The sequence below is a fragment of the Mastigoproctus giganteus genome, chromosome 10 (genome assembly GCF_048544385.1).
Source record: "Mastigoproctus giganteus isolate SK-2022 chromosome 10, ASM4854438v1, whole genome shotgun sequence".
NCBI lineage: Eukaryota > Metazoa > Arthropoda > Arachnida > Uropygi > Thelyphonidae > Mastigoproctus > Mastigoproctus giganteus.
The window spans coordinates 41,799,473-41,825,774 of NC_143584.1; the positions used below are offsets into that span (position 1 = coordinate 41,799,473).

A 26,302-nucleotide genomic window follows, 5' to 3' on the forward strand; every position below is an offset into this window, starting at 1 on the left:
TACAATTGTAGCATAAAGGCATCAATTAAATTGTACCTCACATTGTGACTCCCTTCACAATGAGTTACCATGTATTGCACTACCTCGAATAAGTAACGCTTCCCTAATAGAGAAGACTATTGTTACTTATTCTCAGTGGGCACCACCACTCAGACAGCACCATTTCAAAGCTTGTTGGCCTATTGTCGGTGGGTGGACAGGTACCCTGGTGTTGCAATCATGCCAACCCAGTTAGTGAAGCATTACTTATTTGAGTTAGTGCAATACACTGTAACTTGTGAATGTAGTCAAAATATGAGACACAATTAAATTAATACCTTTACATTACGATTGTAATTTATTTTTATGAGCTAACTATGGTGTATTTACGCCGATATTATACAGTTATTTCATGCTCATATTGTATTATGCCTTCTGCATTTACATTATTCCAGTATTATTCTGTACAGCTGTTGGCATCTCTCATATTGTGGAATTAACTTCACAACTGGGTTGGCATGATTGCAACACCAGGGTACCTGCCCACCCATTGATGATTGGCCAATAAGCCATGAAATGGTGATGTCTGGGGAGACCAGCCCACTGAGAATAAGTAACAATAGTCTTCTCTATTAGTGAAGCGTTACATATTCGAGGTAGTGCAAGACATGGAAACTCGTGAAGGTAGCCACAATATGAGATACAATTAAATCGATGCCTTTACACTGCAATTGTAGTTTAATTTTATGAGCTAATTATGGTGTGTTTACACCGATATTATATGGAAAACTACTCTACAAATTGGAGCAGTATGGCATTAAGGGCAAGTTGCTGCTTTGGATAAAGGGATGGTTGAGGGGAGAAGACAGAGAGTTGTAATCAATGGACATTGCTCTTCGTGGACTAATGTTATTGGTGGAGTCCCCCAGGGTTCCCTGTTGGGCCCATTGTTGTTTTCTGTATTTATCAGTGATACTGATGAAGGTATATCAGTCTTAGTGTCCAAGTTTGCAGATGATACGAAGGTTGGTAGGGTTGTTAATGACAGTATGCTACTGCAACAAGATCTAGAAAAGTTGAGCAGATGGGCTGTGATGGGGCAACTGAAGTTTAACATTGACATATGCAAAGTACTACATATGGGAAGCAGTAACCCCAGAGTAACATATCAACTCTGTAGTACTACACTGACAGTGGTAGAGAATGAAAAGGACCTGGGGAGAATTGTGCAATCAGATATGAAGTTTTCTGAGCAGTGCAGATGGGTTGCAAGAGTAGCTCATGGGGTCTTCTCAATGATATACAGGAATTTTGCTAGCAGGGATAAGGAGGTGATTATCCCCTTCTATATAAGGCGATGGTCAGGCCACACCTTGAGTGCTCCATAGAGTCTGGAGGCCCCATTTTATGAAAGATGTAGAGCTGCTGGAATGAGTTCAGAGAAGGTCAATGAGGTTGGTCAAACAAAGGATTGTTTTTATCAATCTTAAGTTCTGCAAATTGCAGCATCTGGAGACTAGGCACCTGTGACATGATCTTATTGAGGTATAAGATCTTGAATGGTTTGAGTAAGCTCAATGCTGGTGGGATCCTTCCTCTTGCTCAGATTACACACTGGCAGGGTCACAGATTCAAAATGAGGAAAGACAGTTGCAGAATAGATGTTCGTAAATTTGCCTTTAGCCAGCAGGTGGTTGATTGCTGGAACAAACTTCCATCTGTCGTTGTGGATGTTGAGTGCTTAAATAAATTGAAGGCAGATCTAGATAAAATTTTGGAGTGAATGGGAATAGTTTTATTTTATTATTATTTTTTTTTTGGCTGATGCTATATACGCTTCCTTTCTTGCATCATATGCCTATACTAATGCTAATCCTTGTCTGAGTGATGGTTTCCTGCCAGAGTTTTGTTATTATTATTATTAGCTATATGGTGCAAGGAAGCCTGAGAGAGAGAGAGAGAGAGAGAGAGAAAAAACAAGAGTCAGAAGTAGAAGGGAATCACCAAGAAACAGAAGAATGATGATTCATTCTTCTATTTCTCTGCCCATGATTGATCATGGGCAGAATTAAATTAAAAGTTATCCTCTGCCCATGATTAATCATGGGCAGAGGATAATTTTTCTGGGAAGGCTTCTAGGAAGTATCTTCTATCGTTTTGGTGACCTATACTTAATAATTTGGGATTAAAGGTTTAAACTCTGTGGTCCTCTGTTATGGAAATGAGTATTATTGCTTGTAGTACACAGTCATACATAATGCACTAAGTACACAGTACTTAGTGCATTATGTATAATGCTCTGAAAACTACAGACAAGGTCACATGAGTGCATGAACAACACCAGCAGAGACAACATCCCCCAGAGTGATATTACTTATCACACCATAACAGGCCCAGGACAAGAAGAGTTTATATCTCCAACCACAAAGTATTAAGGTATCACCACAGAAAGAAGTATTCTGTACATAGTAGGTTACCTCTAGGAATTCCTAACATATACAGAATGATTATGAAAAAATAAATAAATAAAATAAATAAATAATAATAAAATAAAATAAAAAGCCCCCACAAATATTGGCAGAATATCCATTTCTCTCTCTCTCTCTCCCTATGGATTAACTTCTTGCATAATAATCACAACTCTGGTTTCTGTAGGAAATCATCCCATGATGACTCTACAGGAAACAATCAACCAGCATTCAGAACGGTGCTGGTTACAAACTCAGTTGGCATAACTGATGGTACACTGTCTCAGAGCCTATAATCTGTTCACTCTAATTTTAAAATTATACTTGTAGTTGAGTAAAGCTATCATCAGTCAGTTGCCAAAGTAACACTGTACATTTTAGGAACCCACTAATGAGAGCTTTATTTGATGCTGTGTATTTGGGAAGGGAGGTTAAGAGGTTTGAAACAGTAATTTTCAGATGACCTGCCCTCCCTTCCTAATATGACACTGGAGCCACCAATTAAAGTAATTCTCATGATCACATTAACTGCTTTATTTGGACTCTCTTATTCCCACACTTCTCAGTTCCACTCAGTTAGAACTAGCAAATCTGCTTTCAGTTTTTAAAGTTTACATCATGTCAACATTTTAAATCAGTTCCATGGAACATATGGATTTACTAATGTTCATGTGCTAATTTAAAGTTGCAAGTTATTATTTTCATTGAACAAGGTGCAGGTTTCCTATAAATATTCATTCTATTCAAAAATAGAGTTTTATCTGCATAACGTTCATCTATAATTAAGGAAGCTTTTATTTACCTAAAATGTTTGACCATTACTCCTTTATTACCCCCAGCATCATTTTGTTGTAGGGTAACAGTAATATCTTCATTCTGAAAAACAGTAAAAAATTTAAAGTAAATAACAGTAAATGCTTATTTTAAAATAAAATTAAAAAAATAAAATAAAATAGTGAAAAGAAAATAGAGAGAGAGAGAGAGAAAAAAAAGAAAATAGAGAAAAAAAAAATACAAAATAAATAAAAATAAGAATAAAAAAATAGGAACTAAGAACTTTTGTGTTATCACTAGAAATCAAGGACATTGTATACTAGAAGACTAAAGCAACTGCTGTAATGTTCGTTTTTTGGCAACTTTTTTCTTTTGTCAATAGCAAGGACTGAACCTTTTCAAAGAGAGTTGCTGGAATGGGCATGGGGCCCCTGCAGTTCCAATAGATAGGAATGGGCTCAGTGGAGAGTTTCTTCAAGAAATTTTGGAGTATTTACAAATGAAAACTTTGTATATAAATGCTTTTAAATATTAATTTGTCAGGAACTGGAGTAAAATGCTTTTAAATATCGACTGTATAGAATTAGAGTCAAATTACATAAAAAATGAAATCAGAATTTAAAAGAAAAGAAAATTAAATTGAAAACTAATTAAAAATAAACTTTTCATTACTTTTTTTTTATTATTTTTTGAAGCAATAATATCCCCTACATCTTGTAGCAATAATCTAATTATATTGCTTGTAGCAATATAATTAGATACACAGTGTATCCCCTACACTGTGTATCTAATCTGATTCATCAACTTCTGGATCTGAATTTCAGCTTTGGTAAAGCTGAAATCAAATAACGATGGCCGATGTATGTGATGTATTTTGGAACCTATTCTCATAGGTTTGAAAATACATCACGTACATTGGCCATTTTCTCTACCATCCACTAATTTTCTTTACCATTAGTTAGAAACACAGATGAGAGATGGAACATGTACTAGACATTTCAAGACAATTCATACATAATTGAACACAGTTTAAATGGCCTTGAAAAACATAGAGCTATGTATTTACGGAAGCCACAAAATCTATGAAAAACATAGATCTATGTACATAGTTGTGAAAAGGTAAATGAAAGAAAATTAGTATTTCTGGAATGTCTCAATTTAGATTCCATCTCATACAAAAGTAATCAAGTATTGTGTTCCTTTTCTGCACAAACACTTTCTATATGAGAACTATGGTCCTGTCCTACTTTCCAGGGTAGTAGAGAGTCTGCGATCAACAGCAGTAAAATCTTATGTGTGCTACTGCTGCTAAAAACTGGAATCAAAGGCCATAACTACTATGTAATACATATAAATATATATGCCCCCACACAAACTGAGTGTCCACTATCAGGTACAGCTGCCCTTTTCACAGAAATGAGTCCTCTTTCAACATCACATGTTCATGCTATGCAAGTGTGCAATTCAGTGTAACAATGGACAAGATAAAAGAGTTAAGTAACTCAGAACATGGCATGTGGTTGGCACCAGATGTGTTAATATGAGCAGCTCAGGTGTATCAAGAGTGGTTGAATAACACAATAACATCCCAGCTATGGCAAATATATGGCCGGAAACTGCTCATTGATGTGAGAGGTCAACAGAGGCCGACAAGACTTGTGCAAAGTAGCAGAAGGGCTACAGTCAGTCAAACAACAACCTAGTGTAACTAAGAAAGTCATTTCAGAAAGCACACCTTATCATATCTTAACATACAGCTAACAAGCAAACTGGGTTCTATTCCTGTGAGCAAAGTACTGTGACAATACTGTAAACAAAAAAGTATGGAATACCAAATGAGCAGTGGAGAATTAGAAAAATTTTGCCTGGTTTGAAAAATGTCAATTCCTGATGTTTACAGCTGATAAAAAAAAAAAAAAACAGAATACAGTAAAAGCAGCAAGAGTTCATAAACTCATCCAGTCAGACGTCAACCATGCTTGCTGATGGTTGCAGTGTAATGGTATGGGGAGTGTTTGTTGGTGCACATTGCACTCAATGATAGCAGTAGAGTAACATTTAGTGTGCACAGGTTATCTGGAAATTGTTTCCAACTAGATACATCTCTTCACTGTGGTATCAGGATAGTAGCAATAATGAAAATGATGCAAAAAAGCAAGCTTATATAGCATCATCCAAAAAAAAACCCAACCTACACAGTTCAACCCACATATATCTTTGAAGAATTTGTCTAGTCCTTCCTTGAATTTATTCAACCCATCCATTTCCACAACAACAGATGGAAGCCTGTTGCAATAATCAACCACCAGCTGGCTGAAGACAAGTTCTGCACATCTATCTTGCAACTTTCCTTCCTCCAGTTATCTTGAGTTTCCACTAGAACTGCTTCACAGCCTTCTGCCATAACACTGAGATCACTCTCACCAGAGATAACAATTCAACTATTAGATTGTGATATTTCTCACAGGTGCACATAATACATTCCCATCACTCTGTTTCACCATAGTGCCAACTAGTTCATTCAGTGAGTCCTAAGTCATGCAACTCTGTGCTAATCGAACCATGACCAGTTAACAAGCACATAGCCTTTAAGTTCGGTGCACACCATTGTATCTATGCTGCATGTCTTAGATATGGAAAAAATTTTGGGCAATCCATCCTTTATCTCACACTCTCCAGCACTCATGCCAAATGTTTATCAGAAAGTCACAGATTCTTGCCTTTTTTCTCTGCAGATCTTTCTAAGATGTCCACTTATATATTCAGAAAAAAAGTCTCCGTAATACTACAGTGCACAGAATAAGCTAATCCATGATACACCAAATGTAGATAAATAGGTAATTTTTCAGTTAAAACCTGTAAAGCTTGCTCATCAGTTCCTTCACTGATCTTCGTGTCCTCAACCAGCCCGGTCATCTTTTAACCTTCAGCAGCACTCTTTATGAAAGTACCATTGACATCAACGTGGCTACCCCAGACATTGCCAGTAAACTTACAGGATGGACCGTTCATGAGTCTTGGACATCGGACCACAGGGCAATCTTGCTCAGCTCATTTTGTGGAATGCGCACCACTGGTACCCAAAGACACCATCCACTACAACACCAAGAAGGTCGACTAGCACCGCTTTTAAGTTGAATTGACAAAGAACCTCCTAGAGGATTGTTTGTTTTGGATTTTATTGGTGCATTAGCAACTAAGGTTATAATGCGGCAAAACCAGGTCATATATAAAAAATTTAAGCTTTTGGTGACCTAATAAATTAGGTCACCCTGTTAAGATATATAATGATATAGGTAAAAAAATGTATAAAAGATATATCAATAAAGAAATAACAATAAAAGGTAAATTTTAGAGGCGAGTAAAAAGGTTTACTGATTTTAAATAGCTAAAAACAGCAAACATGTAGTTATTGTCAGACAATATCTGACTGAGTGTATAAGGCTCAGCCAGATGACTAAAAGCGGTAAAATATAAATTACGTTCGTGTCTAAATCGAAACACATAGGAAACAATAGTTCTTGCACATAGGAAAGTGATCTGCCATCAGCAAAAAATGCATGTGTAAGATGACTGTGCACTACGTGGAGGTGAGCTAGAACAACTTCCTCTCTGCGGTTCCTACTAACTGCCAGTGTTGGATTACAGGCTTTATCTGATAGAGCTTGTTTGTGACTTGCCCATGTTTCATCAGATATATCTGATCAATAGCATGTTTCATCAGATATATCTGATCAATAGCATGTTTCATCAGATATATCTGATCAATACCATGTTTCATCAGATATATCTGATCAATACCATGTTTCATCAGATATATCTTCACAAGTAAAAATGGACACTTGTGAAGATATATCTGACGGCATTGTTGTGCAAGAACCAGCTGCCTTTCTCTCAAAACTGCGACCTCATTGGGAAATGTGCTTTAATAGTGTTTGAAATACTTGTATGTAGAATGTAATACTGACTCTCTCCCCTTCAAATACAAATTCCTTGTGAATCACACCCCATTTGTCAAAAAACATTATTGGCATTGTCTTGCAAATTGAACATCGACTTCTTTAAACAAACCTTTTTGGACCTTGGTGATGACGATCTGATACTTTGTCCCTGCATCATATTAAAACACCAACACTTATCTCCAGTTCAGGATTATCTTGACAAGTCTGGATGAAGTCTTTGCATTATAACACTCTTCGTTGCTTCTGTTCATTTGTGAGGCTAAGTGGCACAAATTTTTCACAGACGTCCTTTTTCCCTAGATCTTCATGCAGAATTTCACAAATTGCCTCCTTATTTGTATCCATCTCATCAACCATCATTCTGAGGTAAAACAATGATCTCTCTCCACAATTTCCCAAACTTCTGCAATTCTCTCTCTCCTTATTTCGAGAGATTGATGGACATCCACTTCTTGGATCATATCCTCATGTCTCTCTTTGAACCGCTTATACCATTCAAATGCACTGGTATGACTTACCATTTCATCACCATAAATATATTTTCCATGTCGCTTTTGCAGATTTTCGTCATCACTTTATTTGATTCACTTTAGAATCAGCAGTGTGAAGATGGGCATTATTCAGATAGGCTCCAGGCACCTGAGGACAGAAAACTATAATGTTTATTTTGAATTAGTTTTGATTTAGATTTAGATTCAGATTTTTTATTAATTAATTTTTTTTTTTTTGATTGGTTTAGAAGCACACTGCAGTATTTATCACTGTTTATATTCTCTTCAGAGTGTGCTCCAGAATTATTCTTTACACTATCAGAATACAGTGAGTAACATTTTCTTAGTGTGAAACAGTGCACCTAAGAGTCATCTCTGGTCAGGTTTTTCAGTTGCCAACTTGTAACTAGCAAAAAGATGGAGATCAAACATTTGTGAGCAGGTGAAAAAAGGAGATTTTTGGGCCGAACAATAAGTCAAAAATAACTTAGTTAGTTCCTTCTAAAACTCAAGTCTGTCTGGCAAAAAAGAATTCTTCCATTCCTATAGCCATCTTCAATGACACTCAGATATCTAGACAAGATCATATATTTCTATTAGAAATTACCTTTATTTCTAATCTCACTTGGCATAAGCAAAGCACAAATATTGTTTTCTCTTTCCTTCTTGGCTTTACTTTTTTTCTAAACAAGTAAACTTTTAAACAGCTCACTCTGTACAAATCTCAAATCCACCATAATACACTGTTCCCACATCTGTGGTGGTACCCCTATAACCTCTCTCAGGCTTCTAGACTCCATTCAAAAGAGGCAGTTAGGTTAATTATGACCTATCTCTTACAAAGTCTATCCACTCTCCTTCTCATAGACATGCTTTTCTATAAGTATTTCCATGGGCACTGTTCTTCTGAATTGGCTTCTAATCCAAACACTTGTTGCAAACATTCAATATCTACTTACTGTCTAACTTACAACCTCCTTTCGTGTTTGAGGTTTTTAAAAAAAAAAAAAAAAAAAGGAACAGAGTGGAAAAAAAAAATAAATAAAAAAAATACAGCTAAAGGATTGTTTACCAATACAGTATACTTTTAAAAATTAGCTACTTAACGTTTTTCTGTCAGTGGATTCTTAATGGATATTCTATTGGGCATAAATTGATTCTGATGGCTTCAACAAAGATATTATTGCAGACATTGCACAAATCTCTTCAAAATGACAAGTGAAAGTTTTGTTCATAACAACAGTCCTGCTCTACGAGGGACTCTCATGAGTATTTTCAAAGGATCACTGAAAGAGATCTGAACTAGCATTAGCAGAGGCATATGATGCAAGAAAGCAAGCTTATGCAGCATCAGCCAAACCCCCCCCCTCCCATTTCACTCCTCCATTCATTCCAAATGCCTGTCCAGCTCAGCTTAAATTTATTTAGACTATCAACTTCCACAACAAAAGATGGAAGTCTGTTCCACCAATCAACTATTTGCTGGCTAAAGGCAAATTTCAGCACATCTATTCTACAACTGTTTTTCCTTAATTTGAAACTGTGCCCCCTCAGGTTCTTAATCTGAGCAAGAGGAAGAATCCCATCAGCATTCAGCTTGCTCAACCATTCAAGGCCTTATACACCTCAATCAGATCACCTCGCAGATGCCTACTCTCAAGGCACTGCAATTTGCAGAAGCCTTTCTTGGTAAGAGCACCCCTTTGTTCCCCTCACCAATCTTGTTGCCTTTCTATGTACTCATTCTAGCAACTCTACACCTTCCTAAAATGAGGCCTCCAGACCAGTACACAGTACTCTAGGTGTAGCCTGATCATTATCATGTATAAGAGGTATAATCACCTCACTGTCCCTGCTAGCAAAATTCCTATATATCATTGGCAAGACTCCATTACCTGCCCTGGCAGCCCGTCTGCACTGCTCAGCGAACTTCATATTTGGCTGCACAATTATTCCAGATCTTTTTCACTTTCCACTTTCCTAAGTGTAGGACCACATAGTTGATAAATTTCTCTTCGGTTATTGCTACTCATATGCAGTACTTTGCATTTGTCAATGTTAAACTTCAGTTGCCATTTTTCAGCCCATTTGCCCAACTTATCTAAATCCAGTTGGAGTAGCATAATGTCTTTACTGTCGTTAACAACCCTGCCAACCTTTGTATCATCTGCAGACTTGGGCATAAAACCTGATATACCTTCATCAATATCATTGATAAATACTGAAACACTGCACCTTGGGGAACTAAACTAATAACATTTGTCCACGAAGAGCACTGTTCATTGATTACTACTCTCTGTCGTCTCCCACTCAACCATCCCTTTATCTTGTAGCAACTTACCCTTAATGCCATACCTCTCCAATTTGTACAGCAGTCTTCCATGTGCAACAGCATCAAAAGCTTTCCTGAAATCCAAGGATATGATTTCAAAATTATTTTTGGTATTCAGTTCCTTTGTGACCTTAGCATAGTATCCAATCAAATTGGTCAGACAAGACCTCCCTTTAAGAAACCCATGCTGTGTCTATTACAAATACTGCAGTCTTGTCTAGATGATCCTGCAATGCTTCTTTAACCAGTTATTCCATTATTTTCCCAGGAACACAAGTTAAACTAATAGGTCTATAGTTCTTGTGTCACCTTTTGAACCGCCTTTGTGAATTGGTGATACATTTGCACACCTCCAGTCCATGAAGACCTCCCCTGAGTCCAAGGAAACTCTCATAATTATTGCTAAGAGTTTGCTTACTTCTTTCGTGCCTCCTTTAATATAATTGGATAGATCCCATCCACCCCAGGGCCTTTTTTATGTTTAACTTCAACAATTTCTCCTCCACTTTTCTCTCAGTTATTACAAAATCACTTACCTCCCTGTTAGAGTTTGATAAACGTCTGACACTCCCCTCATTGATTAACTCCTGATGTGTGAATGTAGATGCAAAAAAATCATTCAGTTTATCAGCGACCTGAGCATGATCATCAATAATCAACCCATCTATGTTAAGTGGTGCAATCTGATTCATCCCTTTCCTTCTAGAGTTTAAATAAGTAAAGAACTCTTTGCATCTTTTGCCAAAGATTTCTCCTAATCTGCCTTTGCCTGCCTAACCTCCTTTGTGACTTGATTACAGACTAGTTTATATCTGCCATAGGCTTCTGTGTCACCTGATACTTTATATGCATCCCATACATTTTTCTTCTCTGCCACGAGCCTCATTCATTCATTCATTTAGGCCTAAACCTTGAACAGTATTTCTTAGTTGGAATGAAAAGCCTAGTAGCCACCAAAATTAAGTCCCTGAAGGCTTCCCATTTAGAATTCAACATTGGTAACATCATCAGTTGATCCCACTGTACAGAATTTAAAAACTGTCTGAGACCCCTGTAGTCATCTTTAGAAAAGCAAAAGCCGTTTCCTTTAGCCTTGATGGTAGTTACATCTTTAAGTAATTCCCACATCAGTACCTTGTGATCACTGTCACCCAGTGGTTCCTTTATCTGCAAATTCTTAATGCATGAATAATCACTGCTGATAGAGTATTACTTCCTCTGGTTGCCTCTTGAACATGCTGCTGTAGAAAACAGTCATCCAATAAATCCACAAAAGTCTTGCTAGTGTGCGAGTGACCAACCACAAGTTCCAGTCAATATCTGGAAAGTTAAAATTTCCCATTATAAGACATTCTGATTTACTGGCCCACTTTATTTCTCTGCACAATTTCTCATTTTACTCATCAGATTCATTAGGCCCATAACACAGACCTACCTCATTTTTCCTTTCCCAGTGCTTATGTCACACCAAAGACTCAACATTGCATTGTCCACCAACATTAATTGGATGCACTTCCTCAGATTTTATGTGTTTCTTAATTAACAGCATAACCCCTCCTTTCCTGTCCTTTCTGTACACACTCTACTCCCCAAATTCCAATTTTGCACTGCTTATATCTGTGTGACACCATGTCTCTGATATCCCAACAATATTTGCCTGTGATGTCTTGACTAGCACTTCAAGCTCATCAAATTTATTAACTATACTCGTAGCATTGGTGTACATGCAAGTATACATGCACCTGTTCTTACTCTTAGGTACCCTAACACAGCCCATGTATTTAATTGTTTCACTATGACTCCCAGCAGTCCTGGAAATCTCCATTACCTTGCTTTCCAGGCTGCTGCTCATTCTAATAGAAGAAGTGCAAGAATTCCTTTTCCCTCTGCCTGAGTCCACTGTTAACCTTTTAGTTTGTGTATCCTCGCAAGCTAGCAGTTTTCTGACCCACCTAACAGGGCAGCTGTTGTTGTCAGAAATGCAGCCCTTACTATTACCAAAGTTAACTCATTATGTACACCATTTGCTGATTTGTGATTTGCTGATTACAAGTTAGCTTAGATCGCATCTAAAAACCAGACTGCTCTAAACTTATCATCATTTCAGAGAATACTGGTTGGTATGGATGCAAATTGTAGATTCAGACTCTGGCACAGCCAAATGTATAACTGTGCTGGCACACATAATGGCTGTTGAATTGGAGGACTTTCTTGCTATAATGCCATTTGCAGTCTTAAACCAACCTCCATAATTTACTAAATTTCAGTAGTATTCAGTGGGAGAGCAATATAGATGACACAATATTGATTCAAATGCTTGTAGCAAATATATAGAGTTATCAGGAAATTATTTTAAGTAATTGCGGAGGTAAATGTGAAAGTTATTTGAAAAATGGTATATAATCTTTTTTTTATTATTGTTTCAGAATAATTTGAAAATAGGAAAAGTATCATGAGCCTTATAATGAAGGAGAGGATTGAATTTGTCAAGTAACATGCAAAATATGAAAATTCTGCAGAGCTTGCATGGCAGTTCATGAAGTTTTTTTGAACATAAATCATCCATAACAGAGCAAGTTGTGAAGAGGTCCAGTGAAGTGGGGACAGTGCACAATACACTAAAACCTTGTAACCATGTATCTCACAGACATCTTCCAAAGCCGGATATTGTTGACAATGTTTTGTAAACTGATAAAGCCACATTTAAACTAAATAGAACTATTAATTTCCATAACTATGTTTATTACTCTCTTAACAATCCAAATTTATTCTTTAACAAGGATTTATATGCTTCTGGCTTGATAGTCTGCTTGTTCTCAGACCTTTTTCCTTTGAGATAACCATGACAAGAGAAAGCTACCCGAGATGGCTAAAAGACAAATTCCTTCCATTAATGCAGGCCAATATCACTTTTCCTGGGCCGATGGCCTGAATGGCCACTGTGCTTCCTGGATTTAAGACACTGTCATTAATTTTTGTGAGGATTCTTAAAGGATAAAATATTTAGCAATAAGCATGGGTCTCTACTTGAGCTTCAGGAGTCAACAGTTAGAGAATTTGAGAACATTTGAAAGGAAATGTCCCTTGGTGTGTGTAGTTCTGGACCCAAAAAGATGACATTATTATGTAAAGACAAAAATGGTAGACACATTGAACAGACTGTAAAAATGTTTTTTTAAGTTTATTTTGTATGTCCTTTTTATTCTGCTGGAGTAATTAAAATTATATATTTAAAACAGCACTGTTATTAATTTTAATCAAATATGATTCTTTATTTATACATCCTTGTCTATAATAAATGAATGATAAACAAAAGATATGATAAAGGAATTTAAAATATGAATAACATCTGAAACTATTCTTCCTACAAAGCATTACAGTCTAACATAGCTATAACAAAATTAGTACAATGAAAACCTTTAGTACTGATTTTTCTTACCAGAGGGTTAATAATTTCAACATGTTGGATCAGTACTGATGGCACTGCACGATATGCATAAAACTGTTGACTTACACTTATTGTTCTTCTTTTCTGAAATATAATTTGTTCATTAACAAATTAACAAAAAAAGTAAAACTGAAAGTTCAGTTATGAGATTTTTACCAAACCAAATAAAAATATAATAAAGAGGTTTAAGTAAAAAAAATAAAATAAAAAACACTTAAATAAAAAATTTCTATATTGATTATTTTTAATTTTTTTTCAGAAATTACAATGGATTGTTGTGAGTCTGGAAGAAAGAGACTTGTTATACTAAAACCTTTAACCATTTGAAGGAAAGAGGGATACATTAAGAAGAAGGAAAGAATGAGGGTCGAGGTGGTGTGTGTGTGTGTGTGACACTCCGATTTCTAGGCATGATGATATCTCTCTTTCGGGGATTACCCTGACTTCTAATCTCTCTCTCTCTCTCTCTCTCTCTCTTGGCACAAGCACATTACAAATATTGCTTCCTCTGTATCTAAAAAACATGGTTTTCTCTTTCTCTCTCAGCATTACTTTTCTTCCAAACAGCTGTTTACTCTGCAAATTGCATATCCGCCGTACCATGGAATATTGTTCCCACCTCTGGGGCAGTGCCCCCAAAACCTCTCTCTCAGGCCTCTAGATTTCATTCAGAAGAGGGCAGTTAGGTTAATTAATGATTCATCTCTAACAGACTCTCTCCACTCTCTGTCTCATAGACGTTCTGTTTCTGCTGCATGCCTTTTCTACAGATACTTCCATGGGTACTGTTCTTCTGAATTGGCTTCTATAATTCCTGCTCACCCTTTCAAAACAGTCCGAATACGTGCCACCACCAGCCAACATACATTTACTGTCCAACTTCAAACTCACAGAACCAACTTTTCATCTTCCTCGTTTATTCATTCAATTGCCGTTTTCTGGAACATCCTTTCTTCGTACATATTTCCTGAAAATTACAGTCTACAGAAGTTCAATTCTAATGTCAACAAATATCTCCTTTCGTCTTCTCAACCTCCAACCCAAGCACGGTACTAAGTATTATAGGTTCTAATACCTCTTGTGTTTGGAGTTTTCATAAAAAAAAAAAAAAAAAAAAGAAATGTACACCAATGCTAAGAGTATTTTAAATAAATTTGATGAATTTGAGGTGCTGATCAAAACATCAAAGGCAGATATTGTTGGGATATCACCCAGATATAAGAAATGCAGAATTGGAATTTGGGGATTACAACCTGTAGAGTAAGGACAGACAGGCTAGGAAGGGAGGAGATGTTATGCTATTATTTAAGAAACACATAAAATCTAAGGAAGTGCATCCAGTTGACATGGGTGGACAGTGCAGTGTTGAGTCAGTTTGGTGTGACATAAGCAATGGGAAAGCAAAATTGAGAGTAGGAATTTGCTATAGGCCTAATGACTGTGATGAGTATAATGAACAACTGCACAGAGAAATAGAGTAGACCAGTAAATCATGGTCGATTTTAATTTCCCAGACTTTGACCGGAACTTGCGGGTTGATCATTCGCACACTAGCAAGGACTTTGTGGATTTATTGAATGACTGTTTACTACAGCAGCATGTTCGGGAGGCAACCATAGGGAGTAACGCTCTTGATTTGATTATCAGTAGTGATTCTTCATACATTAAGAATCTGCAGATAAAGTAACTACTAGGTGGCAGTGATCACAGTGTGCTGATGTGGGACTTACTCAAAGAGGTAACTACCATCAGGGGTAAAGGGAAGCGTTTTTTTTCCATAAAGATGACTACGGAGGTCTGAGACAGTTTTAAAAGTCTATACAGTGGGACCAACTGATTACGTTACCAACAGCAAATTCTAAATGGAAAGCATTCAAAGAATTAATCTTGGAATTAAAGAAATTAATTCATACCAACTAAGAAATATTCTTCAAGGTTTAGGCCTAAATGGATGTCAGAAGAACTAATTAGAGATGTGGCAGAGAAGAAAAATGCATGGAATACATATAAATTAACAAGTGAAACAGAAGCCTATAATAGATATAAGCTGGTCTGTAACCAAGTCACAAAGGAGGTTAGGCAGGCAAAGGTAGATTACGAGAAATCTGTGGCAAAGAATGCAAAGAAAAACAGCAAAAGTTTTTTACTTATGTAAACTCTAGAAGAAATGGGATGAATCAGATTGTTCCACTTGATATCAATGGTTCAGCTGTTGATGATCCTGCTAAGTTGGTAACAAACTGAATGAGTATTTTGCATCTACATTTATACACGAGGAGTTATTCAGGGTGGGGAATACCAGAGGCGTATTAAACTATGGTAGCGAGTTAAATGATTTTTTAATAACTGAGAGCTAAGTGGAGGAGAAATTGTTTAAGATAAATATAAAAAAGGCACTTGGGGTGCATGGGATCTATCCAGACAACACTTTAGTTATAATCAAAACTAAAATTACTGTAACACAGAGAAAAAACAGATACAAAAATAGATTGTGACAAATTTAATAATAGGAAATATACATATATTAGATTAGATACATACAAACAAAAATTTGTATGTATCTAATTTAATCATACTTTAGTTATAGTTTGGACACAGCATGGGTTTGTTAAGGGGAAGTCTTGTCTGACCAATTTGATTGGATACTATGATGTGGTCACAAAGGAACTGGATGCAAAAAATAATTTTGATATCACATAAGTGGAAGTCCCCAACTTATGCAAAGTTAAAAAAATCGTGGAAATGTATTTTGCATCCCATAGCAATAAATGGAGGTACTGTGAAAATATTGTAATGTGAACCCAATATAACATTTTTTTTGGTAATTCATTCCAAGATCTTGAAAGTTAAAATTTTCACTATATAAAGGTATTTATCTCTCTAAGGCTTAGAGGGGAGCAGGTATCCTGTGTGTTATCAGACACTCAGCCTAAAACACTGATGGATCCAATATCTCTCTGTTACAGAAGATTTAGGAGAAGTCCGGTTGGCCTGCCTCCCTAAAATCCACTCATGCACACCTCGATGGTAAGCCCTGTTACGTCACTTAGGTGGCAACAAACGTGTAGAGTGGTTCTCTTCAAGACGCCTGGTCAGCGTGAAGAGGAAAAGACCAAACCCTCCAGCATATGACAGCACGACGAAACAAATGGCCCTCAGTCCCCAGCAGCTTTCACTCTCCCTCTTACGGCAGCAAGAGGATCAGAGTGGAAGCAGAGGGTGCTAAGAATCTCTGGGTACGACCAGGCTGCCATGCACGGAAACTGAACCTGGCCTGTTATAACGTAAGATCACTCATTGGTGAAGACAGGATATTAGAGCTGGAAAAGGAATTAGAAAATATTAATTGGAATATCATTGGTTTGGCTGAAACAAGAAGAAGAAATGAATCACTTATAAGCCCTGTCAATCAATTCGGCCCTGGAAAGATTGTGCAGGGCTCAAGGGGTAGAATTTTTTTCAGCCTGGTCTGTACTTGTTAACAGGAGAGACTGCTTCTACAGGGATGGGATACACTTAAATAGAAAGGGTGCAAGAATGTTTGCTGATGCTATCGAGGCAATGTTAGGTGGGTCGGAAAACTGCTAGATTGGGGGGATACAAGGACTAATAGATTAACAGTAGCCACTGGCAGAGGTGAAAGTGATTCTTGCACTGCTTCTATTGGAATGAGCCGCAGCCTGGAAAATAAGATGCAGGATATTTCAGAGACTGCTGGGAATCATTGGGGTACAAGTAAACACATGGGTTGTGTTAGGGTAGCTAAGAATAGAAACAGGTGCAGGTATACTTGTGTGTACACCAATGCTAGGAGTTTAGTAAATAAATTTGATGAATTTGAGGTATTGCTCAAAACATCAAAGGCATATATTGTGGGGATTTCAGAGACGTGGTGTCACACAGATATAAGAAATGCAGAACTGGAATTTGGGGAGTACAATGTGTACAGAAAGGATAGACAGGATAGGAAGGGAGGAGGGGTTATGCTATTAATTAAGAAACACATAAAATCCAAGGAAGTGAAGCCAGTCGACATCGCTGGACAGTGCAGTGTCGAGTCAGTTTGGTGTGACATAAGCATTGGGAGATCAAAATTGAGAGTAGGAGTGTGCTATAGGCCTAATGACTCTGATGAGTATAATAAGAAACTGTTCGGAGAAATAGAGTGGGCCAGTAAATCAGAGAGTCTTATAATGGGGGATTTTAATTTCCCAGATATTGACTGGAATTTGGGGGCTGGTCACTCACACAGTAGCAAGGCTTTTGTGGATTTATTGGATGATTGTTTTCTACATCAGCATGTTCGGGAGGCAACTAGAGGGAGTAATACTCTTGATTTGATTATCAGTAGTGATTCTTCATGCATTCAGAATCTGCAGATAAATGAACCACTTGGTGGCAGTGATCACAGTGTGCTGAAGTGGGAGTTACTCAAAGAGGTAACTACCATTAGGGGTAAAGGGAAGGGGTATTGCTTTCGTAAAGGCGACTACAATGGACTGAGACAGTATTTAAATTCTATACAGTGGGATCAACTGATGATATTGCCAACAGCAAATTCAAAATGGGAAGCATTCAAAGAACTTATCGTGGAAGCTACTAGGCTTTACATACCAACTAAGAAATATTGTTCAAGGTTTAGGCCTAAATGGTTGTCAGATGAACTAATGAGGCATATGGCAGAGAAGAAAAATGCATGGGATACATACAAATTAACACGTGACACGGATGCCTATGATAGATACAAGTTGATCTGTAACCAAGTTACAAAGGAGGTTAGGCAGGCGAAGGCAGATTACGAGAGATCCTTGGCAAGGGATGCGAAGAAAAACAGCAAAGAGTTCTTTACTTATGTAAACTCTAGAAGGAAGGGGATGAATCAGATTGGTCCACTTGAGATCGATGGGTCAACTGTTGATGACCCTGCTCGGGTAGCTAACAAACTAAATGAATATTTTGCATCGACATTCACACATGAGGAGTTATTCAGCGAGGGGAATGCCAGAGGTGTATTCAACTCTAGCAGTAAGCTAGAGAATCTTGTAATAACTGAGAGCAAAGTGGAGGAGAAATTGTTGAAGATAAACACAAGAAAGGCACCTGGGGTGGATGGGATCTATCCAGTTATATTAAAGGAGGCAGCAAAGGAGGTAAGCAAACCCTTAGCCATAATTATGAGAGCTTCCTTGGACTCAGGGGAGGTACCCATTGACTGGAGATGTGCAAATGTGACCCCAATTCACAAAGGGGGATCAAAGGCTGACACAAGTAATTATAGACCTGTGAGTTTAACTTCTGTTCCCGGAAAATTAATGGAGGCACTGGTGAAAGAAGCACTGCAGGATCATCTAGACAAGACTTCAGTTATAGCTAGGACACAGCATGGTTTTGTTAAGGGGAAGTCTTGCCTGACCAATTTGATTGGATACTATGATGCAGTCACAAAAGAACTGGATGCAGGGAATAACTTTGATATTATATACTTGGATCTTAGAAAGGCTTTTGATACTGTTGCACATGGAAGACTGCTGCACAAATTGGAGCAGTGTGGCATTGGAGGCAAGTTGCTGCTATGGATAAAGGGGTGGTTGAGGGGGAGAAGACAGAGAGTGGTAATCAATGGACACTGCTCATCGTGGACTAATGTTATTAGTGGAGTCCCTCAGGGTTCAGTATTGGGGCCTTTATTGTTTTCTGTATTTATAAATGATATTGATGATGGTATATCAGGCTTAATGTCCAAGTTTGCAGACGATACAAAGGTTGGCAGGGTTGTCAAGGACACTACTGACACTATGCTGCTGCAACAGGATTTGGAAAGGTTGAGCAGATGGGCTTCGAGGTGGCAAATGAAGTTTAACATTGACAAATGTAAAGTACTACATATGGGAAACAGCAACCCCAGAGCAACGTATCAACTCTGTGGTACTACACTGACAGTGGTAGAGAATGAAAGGGACCTGGGGGTGGTGGTGCAGGCAGATATGAAGTTCTCTGAGCAGTGCAGACGAGCTGCAAGAGTAGCTCATGGTGTATTGTCAATGATATATAGAAATTTTTCTAGCAGGGATAAGGAGGTGATTATTCCCTTGTATAAGGCAATGGTCAGGCCACACCTAGAGTACTGTATACAGGCCTGGAGGCCTCATTTCAGGAAGGATGTAGAGCTGCTGGAACGAGTACAGAGAAGGGCAACTAGATTGGTGAATGGGACAAAGGGGTTCTCTTACGAAGAAAGGCTTAAGTTTTGCAAATTACAGTGTCTGGAAACTAGGCACCAGCGGGGTGATCTGATAGAGGTGTACAAAGCCTTGAATGGTTTGAGCATGCTCAATGCTGATGGGATTCTTCCTCTAGCTCAGAAAAATCACCTGAGAGGGCATAAATTCAAATTGAGGAAAGACAGATGTAGGATAGATGTGCGGAAATTTGCCTTTAGCCAGCGGGTGGTTGGTGGGTGGAACAGACTTCCATCCCTTGTCGTGGAAGTTGATAGCCTAAATAAGTTTAAGGCTCAGCTGGACAGGTATTTCGAACGAACAGAGGGGTGAAGTGGAAGTGGTTATTTTTATTTATTTATGTTACTTTTTTTTTTTTTTTTTTTTTTGGCTGATGCTGCATAAGCTTGCTTTCTTGCATCAAATGCCTCTACTAATGCTAATGCTAATGCTAAAGTTTATCAAGTGGAAATCTGCTGTACACCAATGGAAACAGTGAAAGGAGTGAATGTGGAGTTGGGTTTCTGGTCCATAAAGATTTTAAAAACAACATTTTGGAATTCAAAAGTACATCACCAAGGGTGTCAAGACTAATACTCAAGATTTCTAAGAGGTACAAGCTAAAGATTATAATGATTTATGCACCAACATCGAGCCATGATGATGAAGAGGTTGAAGAAATGTACACCGAAATTGAGAGTCTTCTAGATGAGCAGAAAACCCACTACACTATTATTATGGGAGACTTCAATGCTAAGGTTGGAAAAAGACAAAACAGCGCAGAAAGGGGAACTACAGGAAATTTTGGAATTGGTGAAAGAAATGAAAGAGGTGAAAGACTTGTGGAATTTGCAGAATCTCAAGGACTGTCAGTAATGAACACTTTTTTCAAGAAAAGGGTGAACAGAAAGTGGACATGGAAAAGTCCGAATGGATTAACTACTAATGAAATCGACTTCATCCTCACTAACAGAAGATATATTGTGAATGATGTTACCGTCCTGAATAAGGTAAATGTTGGAAGTGATCACAGAATGGTAAGATGTACACTTGATATAGATGTAGGAAAGGAAAGGAAAAAACTGACTCGAGTAAATAATACAAAGGTCTTTGAGATAACAGAAGAGGAGAAAAAGCAGTACGTACTGGAACTTAAGAACAAGTTTGAGCTACTGCAGACTGCTCAGGACCAAGATATCAACGAGGAATATTACAACTTTTTGAAAGTGATAAAGCCCAAGAAACCTATAGGGAAAAAGAAATCCAAAGAAGAAAAAATTAGTCAAGAAACACTTGTCATGATGAACCGAAGACGACAAATGAAAAGCAAGAAAAACACTGACAGGGAGAAAATTGAGTATACTGAGTTATGCAAAGCCATTAGAATGAGACTCAGAGAGGACATAAGAAGATTTAACACAAGAAAAGTAGAACAAGCATTAAGGGAAAACAAAGGATTTAAATCAGCAGCCATGAGCAGTAATACAGAAAGACAAATGATACTGAAACTGAAGAATAGCGATGGTGTACTTATAAACAGCAGAGAAGGCATAATTCAAATAGCAGAAGACTACTATAGAGAATTATACAAGGAGCAGTGGAATGATGCCAGCAGTGGGGAAGATGGATTGCAAAGCAGCAACACATACGACATACCCGATATTCTTCCTGATGAGGTAGAACATGCATTGAAGGAAATGAAGAATCAGAAAGCCCCGGGGGAAGATGAAGTTACTGTAGAGTTGTTAAAATTGGGAGGAAGAGACATAACACAAAAACTGGCAAGGCTCTTCACAAAGTGCATTAGAAAAGGTGTGACGCCTAAGCAGTGGAATAATGCAATCATAGTTTTGCTGCATAAGAAAGGAGATAAATCAGAAATTGGAAATTATAGACCAATTAGTTTGTTATCCCACATCTACAAGTTGTTCACAAGGGTCATTACTAACAGATTAGAAAGAATACTTGATGAGAATCAACCGAAAGAGCAAGCTGGCTTTAGGACAGGATTCTCAACTATGGATCACCTTCACGTAATATCACAGCTAATGGAGAAAGCAAATGAATATAAAACACCATTATGCCTGGCATTTGTGGATTACGAAAAGGCATTTGACTCCATACAGCATAAGGCAATGTTTCGGGCACTGGAAAGACAAGGCATAGATACGCCATATATTATGATTTTGAAGAAAATATATGAGTGTGCTACCTCCTTTATTAGACTAGACAAAGACAGTAGGAAATTTAAAATTGAGAAAGGAGTTCAACAAGGAGACACAATATCTCCGAAGCTGTTTACTGCTGCCCTTGAGGAAGCTTTCAGAAGATTAGACTGGTCGCAGAAAGGAGTCAATGTGAACGGAGAGTACCTAAACCATTTACGAGTTGCAGATGACATTGTGGTCGTAAGCCACGATCCCAAAGAATTAGAGGAAAATCTTAATCAGTTATGCACAGTTAGTAAGGATTTTGGACTAAAGATGAATATGGCTAAAACAAAAGTAATGATGAACAAGTATGCCACAGAAAGGGATATAATGATTGAAGGAGCAGTAATTGAAAAGGTGGAGTCATATACTTATCTGGGACAAGTTTTTAGCTGTAATAATGATAAATGGCTGGAAGTCAAGAGAAGAATAAATTTTGGATGGATAGCATTCAGGAAATATAGTCACATACTGAAGAGCAATATCCCAGTTTGTCTGAAACGTAAAATAATGAACCAATGTATACTCCCCACCATGACTTATGGAAGTGAAACTTGGGCACTCACCAAAAGAATGGAAGAGAAGCTAAGAACTACACAGCGAAGAATGGAACGAATCATATTGGGAATCAGACTGTTAGATAAGAAGAGAAACACATGGATTAGGCAGCAAACTCAAGTAAAGGACATTCTTATCAAAACTAAAGAACTAAAATGGTCTTGAGCAGGACACATAGCTCGAAGACACGATGACAGATGGACTAAGAAAATAACAGAATGGTACCCAAGAGGAGCTAGAAGAAAACCTGGAAGACAAAGGCGGAGATGGATAGATGAAATTCACGAGTTTTTGGGTAGTAAATGGATGGCCAGTGCTCAAAATAGAAGGAACTGGAAAGTTGCTGGAGAGGTCTTCATCCTGCAGTGGATTGAAAATGGCTGATGATGATGATGATGATCTCTCTCTCTCTCTCTCTAAAAGGTCATTTTTATAATGGAAATTGTGCTACACTTTCATCGTTATCATATGTTCCATTTAAGAATTCCTTTTGAATGCCTTTGTGTTTCTTTTTCTAAAATTAACATATTGTGCATATTGTTTCATAGTAGTGACCTCCAGAAATAACATTTCTGGAGGTCACTACTATAAAACAATATGCACTTTCTGGTTTATTGGGCTTTTCTGTTGGTGCAATTTTCATAAACGGGTAGTAAACTCGACCTTATTGCATTTTTGATAAAACCAATAACTGGAATTGTGTGGGTTTTTACGTTATTATGGTGAAATATGTTCCCTTTCAATGAAATCTTCAATCATATAAAAAAACAAATAATTTTTCAGAATCTTCTATTCATTCCTATTTATTTATTACAACGATGAAGGGAAAGTGACCAACGGAAAGTGCAGGTGCTGGAAGTGCTAGGGAATGAAATGAAACAAAATTTATTTAGAAATGAAGATGATTAATTAAGAAGAATGAAGCAGGACAGAGTTTGTCATCTACTGCACGGAATAAGGTCTTGCTCCTTCAACAGTGAATACTCTTTTAAGGGGCAGAGTGCATACACAAGAACATGTTCAAGGATCAACGTATTTCACACCGGGGCCAGTTCACCCCAACAGCAATCACAAAAGAGTGTTCAGGTGCTATATTGAAGATGGAAAAGCTATTAATAATATGGATGGAAAATAAGATTCAGAAGCAGTTGCCCCTGAGTCCAATGGCCATTCAAGCAAAAGTAAGAAGTATTTATGAAGATATTAAGGATAAGAACAGCAAACCCCAAACCAAGTTCATGGCAAGTAACGGTTGATTTAATAGGTTCAAGCATCACGCTGGTTTCCAAAACATTAAAGTATGTGGTGAAGTTGCCAGTGCCGATTCTGCAGTTGTAGAGAAATTTTGTGATGTGTTGGAAAAAAACCTCTTCAAAATCTCCACAGCCCTCAACTTCTACAGCGGCGTGCTTATCAGCTAGAGATTTAATTCTGGCAACGATGCTCGAAAGGTAAAACTTGCCAGTCTCCTTTCTCTTTTTGTAATTTTATAATTTAGAAATTTTTGTAATTTTGTACACTTTTGTAATTTACTAGATTGGTGTTCATTGTTGGTATATGGACTTGTGTGGGTTCGCTGCCAGCATTTATGATGTTTTGAGACTGTTCATTCCTTGCTACAATTCAAGGTTTTTGAATTGTAAGGTATGTTCAACGATTCCAGCCAAAGGCAGTGGCGGAAGCGTCGGGATTGGTCGATTACTTCGTAATCACATTTAGGGTTAAGGTCATGGTGGGTCGACCAGAAATGTTCCGCGGAGTGGTCAGTGCCACCAAGGCAAATTGATCTGTCATGTTCTGCAAGGCGGTCTTGAAGGCGACTCAAGCTCTCCCCATTAGCAACTGCCACAATCTTTGCAAGTTACGCGGTATACCACTCCGCTACGCCAAAGAGGGGCAATTGGAGTTTTCACAGTGGAAATCAGAGAACATAAGCTCCTACTACCTAACTGTATGCATTTTATGCAGTATTCCCAGAGGATTTTTGAGATCTGGTCCGACATGCCCAGACAGTAGGGAATATAGGTGTTAGGCATATTTTCATGTGGGGATGATGGCCACGGGCGGGTCATAAGCTCTTGCGCTTGTAGCAAGCACTTGTCTAATATATGGGTTGGGTAACCACAATTGACCAGGTCAGTTTTTACTGTGGAAATCTCGGTGCACCTGGCTTCCTCTGAGCTGGAACGGCTCCAAGCTCAGCAGAAAAGAGTGTGAGTGTGGCAAGGGGGCGTGACCAGACCTGTAGTTGGTAAACTGCCCGCACCACATTGACACAGTATACCGATGTTTCGAGGCGTGGGCCCACTCGCTTTACTAGAACATTTAAGAATGGAAGGGACTCGTCCACTTCTAGTTCTAAAGTGAACTGGATGAATAGTGATAAAGAATTGAAGTATTCTAGTAGTGTTGCCTCTGAACCACGTGGGACGATGGTGAAGATGTCGTCGACGTATCTGCAGCACATTGTAATATGTATGGGTGAGCTCAGGAATAACTGTTCCTCTAATTCCTCCATGGCGATGTTGTTGGTCATGACGGAGCTGACAGGAGCACCCATAGCTGTACCGTGTACCTGTTTAAATAGGGAATCCCTGAAGGTAATGATGCTGCCAGATAAGCATAGGTTGAGGGCAGTACAGATATCCTAAACACAATTATGAAGTGATCGACCAATCCCAACACTTCTGCCACCATCTTTGGCTGGAATTGTTGAATCATGCAATTCAAAAACCTTGAATCACTGCAAGAGCATGAGGCTACACCCTATCTTGGAATCAACAGTCTTGGGGCTTGATAAACGCTGGCAGCAAACCTACACAAGTCCATGTACCAACAACGAACACCAATCTAGTAGATGAATGTCAATCTTGCGGCCATGTATGCACCAGAGCAAGCTGAGCTCTTATATCTATTGAAATTTTATCTATAATATCCATATTCTGTGATAATCTCTACGTGTTTGCTGAGGAAGGGGTCCATTTGTCCTGAAAGCTTCATTCTTTGTCATTAAAATTCTAATTACTGGATATATACTGTATTATTTTCTTCTTTAAGTCATGGAATCCAGTACCACAGGCCTATTTGCATTTATTACTATTACTGGAGTCCCCCAGGGTTCAGTGTTGGGTCCATTGTTTTCTGTATTTATTAATGATATTGATGAAGATATATCAGGCTTAATGTCTAAGTCTGCAGACGATATGAAGGTTGGCAGGATTATTAATGACACTAATGACAGTACACTACTGCAAGAGGATCTAGAAACGTTGAACAGATGGGTTGAGAGGTGGCAACTGATGTTTAACATTGACAAACTTAAAGTACTGCATATGGGTAGCAGTAACCCCAGAGTAACACATCAACCACCTTGATGTGTTACTCTTTATGTGTTTCATTCCCTACCACCTTGAGTGTGTGGTACTACACTCAAGGTGGTAGAGAATGAAAAAGACCTGGGGATAATTGTGCAGTCAGATATGAAGTTTTCTTAGCAGTGCAGACAGTCTGCAAGGAAAGTTCATGGTGTCTTGTCAATGATATACAGGAATTTTTCTAGCAGGGATAAGGAGGTGATTATCCCCTTGTATAAGGCAATGGCCAGGTCACACCTTGTGTACTGTGTACAGGTCTGGAGGCCTCATTTTAAGAAGGATGTAGAGCTGCTGGAACGAGTGCAGAGAAGGGTAACAAGATTAGCGAATGGAACAAAGAGTTGCTCCTGCGAAGAAAGGCTTAAAATTTGCAAATTACAGTATCTGGTGACTAGGCACCTGCGAGGTGATCTGATTGAGGTGTATAAGGCCTTGAATGGTTTGAGCATGCTTAATACTGATGGGATACTTCCTCTTGCCCAGATTAA

General features: G+C 38.1%; 1 protein-coding gene across 3 annotated transcripts in view; it reads right to left on the bottom strand.

Moving 5' to 3' along the window:
* Nucleotides 1–26,302, bottom strand: part of LOC150078999 (uncharacterized protein KIAA2013 homolog) — a 349,674-nt gene that overhangs the window by 163,450 nt on the left and 159,922 nt on the right. For all 3 annotated transcript variants that reach the window (XM_090382754.1, XM_090382753.1, XM_090382752.1), the window contains exons 7-8: nucleotides 13,446–13,538; nucleotides 3,250–3,323 (exon numbers count right to left, since the gene is read on the bottom strand). In XM_090382754.1, coding sequence (XP_090238880.1) covers nucleotides 3,250–3,323; nucleotides 13,446–13,538 — 167 coding nt within the window. The remainder of the gene's footprint in view (nucleotides 1–3,249; nucleotides 3,324–13,445; nucleotides 13,539–26,302) is intronic.